This window comes from Corvus hawaiiensis, chromosome 2 (assembly GCF_020740725.1).
Source record: "Corvus hawaiiensis isolate bCorHaw1 chromosome 2, bCorHaw1.pri.cur, whole genome shotgun sequence".
In the NCBI taxonomy this organism is placed as follows: domain Eukaryota; kingdom Metazoa; phylum Chordata; class Aves; order Passeriformes; family Corvidae; genus Corvus; species Corvus hawaiiensis.
Genome location: NC_063214.1, coordinates 27,606,151 through 27,617,864, shown reverse-complemented (window position 1 = coordinate 27,617,864; position 11,714 = coordinate 27,606,151). Strand labels below are relative to the sequence as shown.

General features: G+C 46.4%; 1 protein-coding gene across 1 annotated transcript in view; it reads left to right on the top strand.

The window, feature by feature from the left end:
* Positions 1 to 911: 911 nt before the first annotated feature.
* GAP43 (growth associated protein 43) overlaps positions 912 to 11,714 on the top strand; it is a 58,287-nt gene continuing 47,484 nt past the window's right edge. Inside the window, exon 1 of the mRNA XM_048294057.1 lies at positions 912 to 1,026. Coding sequence (XP_048150014.1) covers positions 997 to 1,026 — 30 coding nt within the window. The 5' untranslated portion in view covers positions 912 to 996. The remainder of the gene's footprint in view (positions 1,027 to 11,714) is intronic.

The window sequence follows — 11,714 nt, the reverse complement described above, 5'->3', positions numbered from 1 at the left end:
ATCTATACGGAAGGGAAAGGGATGATTTCTGTGGGTTTGGAAGCTATTCTGCTTTAAAAAAAAAAAAAAAAAAAACAGAAGAAAGTATCGCAGGAGTATCATTTTCTGTGCCTGTGGAAGGTCTGTGGGATGGACTGAGGGAACAAGGGAGAAAGTTGTCCCGTTCCGTGCTGCAGGACATCACTCTTCAGGGTTTATGCCTGCACATACAGGGAAGGCAGCACGTGCATATATGTTTGCGAGTGTGCTGGGCAGAGGGGTTTCCAACAGCCATTTTAACATATTTACCAGCTCCCGTTTAGCTCGCAGCTCCCACCTACGGTACTTCACCTGTCCGTGAATATACTGCCTGCCGTGGCAGTACCTCCATTCCCTCTTCTCCCCTCCGTGCCCACCCCACCCCACGCTTTCTTCGCGCATAAATCCCACTCCTGGCCGTGGCCGGGGGCTTCGGCTGCTCCCGTGGGAATAGGGCTGGGGGCTCCCCAGCCGCCCGGTGCCTCCCAGACACACCCCAGCCCACCCCACCCCTCCGCAGCCCGCAGTGTCCCCTCTCCCCTGTCGCCTCTGTACAGTGGGAAAGTCGTTGGGTAATTGGGTCCAGATTGAAGATTTTAATTATTCATGAGGCTGGCGAGGGACTTGGGGGGGGGTGGGGGTGGCTGCCGGTGTGGGGGTGGGGTGGGGAGGTGACGAGTCAGGGAGAGCTGGTGAACAATTCTGGGAAGGGTAGGGAGGGAGGCAGGGAGAGGCAGCGTGTGCATGTGTGATGAGCAATAGCTGTGGACCTTCCAGTTGCTGCTAACTGCCCTGGTGTGTGTGTGTGTGCGCGTGTGCTCGTGTGTGTATGTGTGTGTGAGCGAGAGAGAGAGGGAGAGAGAGAGGGAGGGAGGGAGGGAGGGAGTGGAGAGGGTGGGGGGGAGAGATAAGAGAGAGAAGAGGAAAAGGAGAGAGGAGAAGGAAGGAAGAAGAAGGAAGGAAGGGGACAATACGATCATGCTGTGCTGTATGAGAAGAACAAAACAGGTAGAGCTTAAGATTTTTATATTTCTTTCTGTTAAGAAATCTCCCAGGCTGCTGGGTGTCCGTGGGGTGCGTGTCTGCCTGAGTGTGTGAGGGGCTGGGGTAGGGGCTGGGGTAAGGGGAGGAAATTTCAGCTGCTTTCAGCAGACGTCTCTTTTGCAATTCTTTAGCATCTTGCGACTGAAGGTTCTTTTCACACCCTGCAACGTGACTGTTTTGCCTTTACGGGGCTGGTGATGTGGGGAAGGGGGGTGGCCTACATGTACATTTGGGGGAGCTACCAGAATCCCCCCTCTATTCTTCTTCTTCTTTTTTTTTTTTTTTTTAATAGGGGCAGTTATATTGCCTAGGATTTTCTGTCTGTGGTTCTGAGGGTGTGGATGGGGCGGGGGGGGGGGGGGGGGGGGGGGGAGAGGTGGAGGGGAGTGTTGCGGCTGGCAGGAAATGTGATGAGATCTGGCTCTACCTTGGAGATAAAGGAAGCAATTCTTCATCTTATGCCAAAAAAGAACGGATGCCCAGTGAGCCTTGATCCCTGGGCAGAACGCTCTCAATTGCTCCCGTTTCTGATGAATGGGAGATGCTTTATGTGCCTGTGCTGTGAGGTGGCTCGGAGGACAGGTGTATTCATTTTTTTTGTGTTACAACAACCTGAGCAAGAATTAACCTGAAGGAATTTTTTTTTTTTAACCTATTCTATAGTGAAAAATCCAATTAATTAATAACAAAAGCATTAGCCCAAGGAGGGGGAGAGTCACCCTCTTTGCAATACCCTTCATAGTACAACCAGTTAGACAACTGTGCACCAGCTGGTAAAGAGACAGAGGACCACGCCTCTGTTAGCTCCGAACTCGGGTGGGATAAGAGAAGCTCACGGTGTGAACCTGTTGGAAACCCGTTCATTTTCTTTCCTGGTACCGCCCGGCTTTTGCTATAAGGGAATTGGGATGATGAGAAGGTTTGGGTGGTGGCTAGTGTTCAGTGTCAGAATTTTTGTGTCCAAAATGATAATGAAATTAGGAAAAAAAAGCTACTTAGATCATTTCCCCCTCACCCTTCCCCCTTTTATTTTGTGTGAAAGCCCAAACCTGCTCCTGATTAAGAAAGCCTGTTTTGGCTGAATCTCTTGGACTTCCTCGGGAGGATGCTGGATTTATGCAGTTGGAACTTTGAGGCAGGAACTGACCCTAGATATCTTTGTAAGACATTATAGAAACTTCCAAGAATTACGGATTTGTAGGAGCTCTGGTCCTTGTTCTGAGCACAAAACTCAGTCTTTAGGCACAGCACCATTCTGGTTACTTTCTTTATATATGCATACATTTCTGTGTCTTTTACAACGTAGCACTGCAGTATTCTGTTCACACGCTGATGTGAGTAACTACAGCACAGTGTTGAAAGCAGATTCAGGTTAAAGTGTGTTTCTGAATGGGCATGTGTGTGTTAGCAAACGAAGGAGAAATTTGTAGAATAATGGGGAGGGGCAAGTGATTGGGATAGAAAGAGACCCTGCGTCATCCTGTGTTTTTCCTCATGCAGGTTTTTCAAATGCTGTGCAATTAATGATATGCTCACTAAAATCTGGAAGGAGGGGGTGAAGGCTGGGGAGGGGGGAACACATTGCAGTCAGACAGCAGAGCACGTTCTGGTGGCAAATACGGGATGAAAAGAGCAGAGGAGGAGAAGAAAGGCAGACGGAGGCAAAGTGACAGAGCAGTGGGTGGAGGTGCACTGCAAATTTTAAAATAAAGTAGGCGCTCTGGGGTTCTTTGGAGTCCGAAGAGAGCTACTGGGGAAGAGGGATCATTCTGCCCATACCGTCGCGGGTTGGGCATTAAAGCTCCTGAATGACATTCTGATATACCTGCTCTTTACATCCGTCTGGGTTTACTCCTGTCGTTGTGTATTCTGTGGTGTTTAGCGATGCGTGGCATGCGGGTACCTTGCTCGCACAGAGCCCTCTGTCCCCGCTCCCACACGAATCCACCGCATGGTACACACCCCTTTGCGCGTGCACGAGCAGCTCGCAGCCCCGCTCTGCGCGCCCTCGCGTCCGTACTACACGGATACGCACGGGCACACCGTGCGCTCGCTGCACATGCTTTCCTGAGCCTCACGCAGCCACACAACCCGATTGTGTCTGCCCGAGCGTATTCGTGGGTATTGCTGGGCTCGGAGCCCAGCTGCTGCCCCTGTACCTGAATACACACCGCAATTGCCAAACTGGCAACACAGCAGCTTGCTCGGGAAAGCTGATGATACACCAGAGAAAGCTCTGATTGGGAGAAGAAAAAGACCTCAGTTTTCAGCTTGTGCTCTTCCTCTGTCCCCACCCAGACTCTTCACAGAGAGAAAAAGACGGAATGGGTTTTTCAGCACTGGCAGGAGTTTTCTTCCCAAAATAAAAACAGCTCTCCTCAAATTATTTTTCAGGGGAAGTCCCTGGTGTCCCACCTTTCTGGCAGCTAAAGAGCAAAACGTTGAAATTACAGGCTTGGGCGTGGAAGAAATCTCTTCACATTTGTGTCTAGGTGTGCCTGTGTGTGTCTGTCCTCCCACCCCTCAGACACAAATATGTTCACACACTCATACCTTGCAGATTATTCTTTCTTGTGGGTGCGATGCCAGTGTGAAGAGTGAAGTATTTGACTGACTGACTGTGCCCGCCCATGAGAGATGTAGATAGCTAAGTGTTGTCATTTCTGCCTACAGCTGACTGCAGCTCTGAATCTGAGCCCACAAAATATTCAGCTGAAAGGTAGTATAACTGAAAGGCTGGGTCGAGCTATATCTGAAAAACTGAACTCAACCCTTACTGCCACTGAGAGATGCAGTCAGTAACACGCAGGGCTGGGCAGTGAGATAGGTGGCTAGAAATGCAAGTGGTGCATGCACTGCATTCTAGAACAGATGGACGTTATGGGGGTATGTGCTCGGTATTGGATTGCATGAGTGATTAAACAATAACCCGCAAGCAGGTTTCCCACTTGTGGGTGAGATGAGTCTCATTCATCACCAGCCATAGACGATGGCTTCCCTCCCATTCCGTCTTCTCCTCCTCACCCCAGCGCCAGAGAGCCAGCGGCTGCAAAGGTTTAAACCTGCCACACCCAGCAAATCAAAGGAGGGAGAGGAGAGAAGAGGCAGTCTGCATTTCTTCCCCCTTCCACACGAGCAGCATGAATAAACAGGGCTGTACCTCTAAAGATGCAGTTTAATGCAATTGGAAAAGGCAAAAGCATTAGGGAACAGTTCTAGCAATTACAGCCAGCCGGCGAAGTGGCTTGTCATTCCAGGAACTGCAGAGGTGTACAAGAAGGAGGAAATGGAGAAAAAGAGAGAGAGGAAGATGCATGCAGAGTTAAGGTTTTCTTGCCTCAGGATATTAAAATGTCTCAGGCTTCATTTAGAATAACTTAATTATACTGCACAATTCAGATGCTTCAAAACTTGCAAGGCGTGGTCTTACCTTTAAACACTGCCGTGGACAGAGGAAAAGGGGTATTTTAAAGGAGCCACACCTCTCCTCCCACCACTTGCCAGCATGGTGTAAATCACCACAGACTACTGACTTCAGGGCAGAGGCACTTCGTGTGCACCAAGGGAGAGTCTAGCCACTGCCTCTGCCTTTCTGAGAGACACTGAGCAGCTTCTCTGCTTCTTCCAGTAAACAATTGTGCCATGGAAGTTTAATCACTCCAGGTCCTTACTATTTCTCTTCCTGGGGCAATACCCCTGAGATTTCTACTGAGCAGGGTATCTCCAGAGAAACATCCCTCCCATCACCCTGTCCTCCACTGCCTTTGCTAACTATTAGAGACATTGATTTCTCCTAGATCATGTAATGTTCTTAATGGCACAGACAAGCCCCCCCTCCTAGGGAACTAATTGCAGGCAGAGATTCCAGTGGGAGAAGGACAGCCGTAGTGCTTAGTGGGAAAGAAACCGGTCTGTGGATCCGAATTGTCTGTAGCCGCTTGCTCCTGAATTGAAGTCCCAGCAAAAACCAGTCAGGCAGTACCTGCTGGTATACAGAAGCATCCCTGACTAGAGGGCTGCAGTGAATCTTCTGTGTGACCATGCCAGGCTGGGGACACGTGTGCAGCCCAAGGAACCAACATGTATTATCTGAGGACTTGTCCTGGCCCAGTGCTGGGGCTGCCTGGATGATCTCAGAGCTGTTCCTGCCTCAGGGTAAGGAAGTGAGCTGTAGCTCACAGACTCTGCCCATGCCATGCTGAGAGGGTGGGCATCACTTGGGGATGAGGATGAGAGGGACTCCTCCTTTTGTCATGTGGCTTTGACTGACTACAAGGAGAAAGTGCAAAGAGTTTTCACCTCAAATTCACTCTAATTTCAGGCCAGCTGTCCTGGACCCTGAGATTAGCTCAGTTGGTTAGAGAATGGTGCTGTTACCACCAAGGTTGTGGGATCAATCCCTGGGTGGTCCATTCACTTAAGAGCTGGACTTGATGATCCTTGTGGATCCCTTTCAATTCAGAATATTATCTGATTCGGGTTCCGTGATGCCATCCCAGGATCTAGTACCCGTCCTGCACAGACATTATATTTCCCTCTCCTCATTTCCCAGAGAGCAGGAATTTCTCACTGCTGGCAGCTGCCAAGTTGCAATGCCTCCTTGGGCAGGTGAACCAGGTGAACCAGGCCCATTGCCCCTTGCAAGATGAAGGCAGGCTGATAGTCTTGCATGATGCAAACAAAGGGTGTGTATTCCTGCTTGGATTTGCTGGGCTTGTGCTGTGAGGCGTGTGCTCCTCATAGTGACTCGTGTGCTCCATGTGCTGTCCACAGCAGAGGACATGTTGCAGAAGTGGGTTCTGCCTGATCTCTAGCAAGCAGACACGTATCTGCTGAGGGATCGGTGCATTAACCGGTAAAACAGCAGCTATAGCCTGAAGGTTGCCTCTGCTTTTGGCTGAGATAATTTGAAACAAAAGCACCAGAATCACAGAATATTCTGAGTTGGAAGGGACCCACAAAGACCACTGAGTCCAACTTTTAAGTGAATAGTCCCTGTAGGATTGAACCCACAACCTTAGTGTTATTAGCACCATGCTCTATAAACGGAGGCCTCTGCATGGCTGTGGAAGGCTGGTGGTGCATTGCTGACTGCCATTTGCTCAGTGCATGCACTGCTGGCCCATGCCTCCTTCCTTCTGTACAACTCTCCCATTGTCCTTTTCCTGAACATAAATGACTTGTGATTACTTTGTTGTTTTGAGCTTCCTCCCTACACTGGGAGGGCTTTATTTGGATTTCAGAATGAACAATAACTCTGATGACAGTGCCAGGCTAAAGACACCTGAGGATGAGAAACCTTTTGATGGCAGGTTTCTTTTTTGATGCCCTTTGGAAGTCACTGTGTGCTTCCCCTGTTTGCTGTGAATCTGACAAGTCTCATAGGTAGATTTGGCAGCAGTCCTTACCTGTCTGCATCTAAGTTTTGAAATCCCAGTAATCAGTGTTGTAAAGAAACAATCATAACCCTGTAGCTCTACACAGAGGAATGTCGGGTTGATAAGAGGAGGCTGGTGATCCAGAAAGGTGTGGTGGAAGGTACAAATGCTTGCTGGTAGAATATCTTGCTGTGGGAGTACCAGAGCAGGTATCCAGATGAAACACCTTTCAACATCTGAAGTCCAAAATCAAAGTCTGGAATCCATCCATGTTCATTTAATCTATCATTCCAAGATCCTCCTGAGCATACCAGGAGGGGACATGTAACCTCAGAGCTCTGATGGCCTCATGTGGAGAAGGTGTTTATATTTCCTTAGGGCTCTCTCTATCACCTGCTGAGTGTGTGTGTAAAACTCGATGGCTTTTCATGGTTGTGAGCACCACAGGACAGTATATAGGAATTGGTTTAAGGAGAGCTGGTTTCTCTTTCTGGCAGGGCTATTAACCTGCTTTCTGACTTGATCTAAGTGTACATTCTCTGACTGTTATGGCCATCTCTGCAAGATGCTTCTTTAATTTGGAAACTAAACAATTACTGTGGGGAAAAAAAAAAAAAGGGAATCAGAAGCCCTCAAGTGAGAGATGCTTTAGACAGGCAAAGCTCTGCTTTATCCATCCTCAGTCACTCCTGCAGTGCTAGGATGTTTATTAGCCCCTTGAGTTCCTTTAACACAAACCATTGATTTTTTTCCCAGACGCAGGCTTTATTATAATGGATCAGAGCCTGAGAGTAGGGCTACAACTTAGTTTTCTCCCCACTATTCACCAGAGTGGTAGCTCCTCCCTGACCAGCACAGTGATCCAGCCTACAAGATGTGTATGGGGTGAAGGAATAGTGTAATGAAAATAGTGATTTGTTTTTAATACAGCAAAAGGAATTTGTGCTCTTGGAGTTACACTGATCCTGCTGTCTCCACCTGTTACTCATGCTGTCCCTTCTCCCCATCTGTTCTGCTCCTTGACTTCCCCCTGCTCCCTTGACCATGCAGTCCTCCTGCCACTCCTTCTCTCCCCTAGCTGGGTCCCAGCCCTCTGTTATGCTGTGTTTCTTGGGGACTCCTGCTGGCAGCATCAGCCACTACTGCCAGGGTCTGGCTCCCTTCACCCTTCCTGGCACTGGTATCCGAAGGAAAACTGGGTTCCTTCTTTGTGCTCCAGTTGCTTTTGTATCTGCTCCAGTTCTCCACTTGGGTAGGAGTTGCAGCTGCTACAAATGAGCATCCCTAGACAGAGACAGCAAAGTGGTGCATCTTCACCTCTCACCTTGCTGTTGGCCTAGGTAGAAGGTTGCCCAGCCCCACTGGCAGCTGGGAAGGCTATGCAACAGAAGCAATGCAGTACAAACTAATGTCAGCATTCCTGCTTTCCTGATGGTTCATGCTCCTTCCAGGCTTGTCCCTTGGCTTCTAATGCCACTGTTGGGTGGCAGGCTGTGCTCCAGCTGTATTGTTGGCCCAAGACAGAATGTCCTGAACCTGCCAACCAGGGTTGGTTGGCATTTATGTCTCAAAAGGGAGGCCAGGATGTACTTACAGTCTCTTAAATTATGACCAATAAATGTCAGTCCCGTTCATTACTCATCTTGCAACTGAAGTTTCTTGAATTAATTCCAGCCGTAATCACAGTATATCTCTATTTATAGAAAGCTGGGACATCTCACAATATTTAGGCATTCTCTCTGGAGGATACACCTTTCTGTAAGAGCTGGTAATTAGTAAAGCTAAAAGGCTCCAAAAGAATATCACTTACTTGGTTTGAATGCCCTTAAAATTCAGGGGTGCAGGGGAGTGTGTTTGGATCTGGACCCCTTCTCATAATCACCTAGAAGTGCTACTGTGCTCTCAGGAACTTCAGTTTTTTTATTAATTTGGATCATTTCTAGTAATTGGTAATGTACAGAATAATTTTCAGTTTTGATTACCCTTATAATTGTTAAGACTATTATCAATTAGCATTCAGTTCATCAGACTATTGAGTGGAGTCTAATCCATTTATTTTATTAATAGTATCCAATGACCTTATAAATCTGCAATGTTAAGTACTCCATGGTGTGCAGGTTGGGCACCATGGTACTATGCTGTACTCTTTTGCAGAAGAGGCCAGTCATTTATATTAATTCAGATTGAAATCATCGGGATGTAAACCACAATGGTTTTGATCTGACCATTGTTCTCCTTGTATCATTCCACCTTATGTCTGCCCACAGCTTTAGGAATAAGGCATTCAGTGGTGGATTTATAAATAATTTAACAAAAAGTCACCTAGGTTTGGAAGGGTAGACATATAGAAACAAGTGTCAGTTGCTGATTTGCTGACAGTAAAATTGCAGCCATTTGGTTTCATGTGAGAGTGAAATCACCTGCTGAGCAAATGCAAGGAGGGCATCACCTGCTCCTTTGTGCCTGAGAAGAGTGGTGAAGCTGGGACACAGTACAGGAATGATGGGGAACGGAGGCAAGGGGGCTTTTAGAAGCTGGACCAAAGTTTACCCCCAGCAGGGATGCTTCACTGTCTTCCCTAGAACTGGGGACACCTTTCACCTTACCTAGTGTTAAAATTTTAATTCTTGGCTTGTTATGTTGGAGAAGTCAGACCGGCATCTTGCAACAACCTGGATGCACAGGCTGAGATGATTCTGTCAGAATGGAGGCTTTGCCTGATCAACGGTGAAAAACTGTGGCTTTAACCCTTCCTGCTGTTTGCATTTCCAGTGGAAAACCCAGAAGAATTTCAAGGCCTGCATAGAATTTTGAGGACTGACAACCAGAACAGAAAATTGATGTTTAATATTGACTGTTAAAATTGCAGTCAAAGTCATGATAGGGATGCAACCAGTCCTGCCTAAAGCACATCACTGGCAAATGGCCTTTCCCTTGTATCCTAAATTCCACTCAGAATACCAGCTAGAAGAGATAAAACCCTAAGGAAAGGACAAATGGAGCAAGGAAAAAAAGATCTCCCCCCAAAATAACTGAAGAACTGAAGCCAGCTGAAATCTCCATGAAGTAAACAGAAGTTGGATAACTTCAGAGAGTAGTTAGCAGAGTTAATATGTGAAGCAGTACTTGAAGCTCGCTCTTATATGGTAAAACTGGATATGCAGCAAAAAGAACCCTCCATTATGATGCTAGTGCACAAGATTCTGTAGAAGACAAAAAAAAAAGACAAATTAGTGAAAAATGACCCCCAATGACTCATAGGAACTTTTAGCAAATCTTCTTTTAAAGCTCAGTTAATTCTTACTTATATTCATTATTTTCTTCCTTTCAGTGGTATGGTTCCACAAATCAGGAAGAGATACTATGAGATAATGCCTTATCTTGTAGAATTTCATTACTCTTTCATCAGGGTGTGACTGTCAAGAGGAGTCTGAAATGTATCACAGTATTTTACCATTGTTCTGAACTGAGAAATAAGGGATTGTTCTAAACTGAACTACGTTCTTAGAGGTGTCTGTCATAGGCTGTAGAACTTTAGAGCTTCCTTCCTTTCTAACTGTGGAGGTGCCTAAAGCCCTCAGATAATTACACTTAAAACTGTAAAGTCCCCGTCACATTAAAAGGCTGCATACTGGCATGCCTAGATGATCCTTAGTTTTATAACCCTTAATCAGCTCAATACACAGACAAATAAAATATTAATTGAGCCAAGCAGGAGAGTGAAATAATATCATCCTGACCCTCTCTGTTTATGATGCTCATGGAGAGGAGGGAAGAGCTGTGGTTGAAGCTTTACATCAAGCATTGTCAATAAGGCCAAAGTATTTTATGCCCATTTTGCATATCTTCAGTAACATGATCAGCTGCAAGCTGATGGTTAAGACAGTTAACAGGAGCCACAAAGGAGGAAGATCAGGATCTAGGAAAAGGGCAGGACAAGTCAGGATGTACTGATGTAAGATCGTTCTTTCAAGTCATCCTGGCTTATTTACAAAGGTGAAGGAAATAATTTCTGAACCATAAGCTTTGAATGCTTTGAAGACTCATGAGGGCTGGATGAGGTGTCAGAAGGCTGAAAACAAGCAGAAGATAAGAAATTGCAGACTACCTGGTTTAACTTCATTCCTGGGGAAAAAAAAAAAAAGGTGGAAATAATCAAATAAAGGAGATTATTAGGAGCCAGCACAGATCTGTCAAGAACAGATCACGTCAAACTAATTTAGCTTTCTTCTGTAACAAGCCTTGTGGATACAGAGGAAGTAGTTGTCATACCTTGTCATTTGTAAGGATTTTGACATTATCTCACAGTCTTTTATCATAAATGAAGCAAAGAAACATGTTCCAAAGGAAAGCATTACAGCAGGGATGCAGAACTGGTGTAGATAATTTTACTCAATGAGCAATTCTCACTGATTTCCTGTTGCAACGGAAGACTATTGAGCAGGTTGCCACAAGCTTCTGCTGTGGCCTGCTAGTGCTTCATATTTTCATTAAATACATTGTACTTTATATTACAATTTTAACCTGGATAGCTGTCTAGAGGAAGTGTTTTATAAAATCTGCAGATGGCATAGACCAGGTATAGGCTGGGGGAAACAGCTATAATTCAAGAAAAGCTTGTCAAACCAGCGACCTGGTTTGAACAGCATCAGAGTGAATGTGAAGTGCTCTCTCTGGGAATGATTCATAAATTGCAGCCAGTTGTGCATGGGAGACCACAGGCTGTCCTTCAGGAGGGAAGACAGGGTCTCTAGAGGTCCACAAGTTCAGTCTTAGTCTAGAACGTTGTCCTGTTGCCAGGAAGGGAAACAGCATCCTACCAGGCTGTGCAAGTGGGAGCACAGGCTGCAGACACATCTCAGAAGCCTTCAGCTCTGATGTGCACATTTAGGACTCAGCTGAAATGTCCTGCCTTAGTCTCATACTGCACTCTAAGGAGGTATGGTCCAGCGAGAGGATGTGCAGACTGGGATAGTGAGAATTGCTTGAGGTCAAAGGAGAAAAGACTGAAATAATTAGGGTTGTTTGGTCTAAGAGGAATAAGGCCAGAAGTGGTCCAGATGCTAGTCTAGCAAGTACAAGAAAATAGGAGTAATCTGTTCTTGCTGCCCCTGATGTATAAAACTAGGAGTAATGGTCTTTAATGGGATGTCCAAAAAGATTGTGATGCCCTGGGATATATTGAGTAAACTGTGGAAGCTCCAGTCACTGAAGGGCTGTAAGAAGTACCTCTGGACCAGAGGATGGACTAAATGGTCTCTTGTGCTCTTCCAA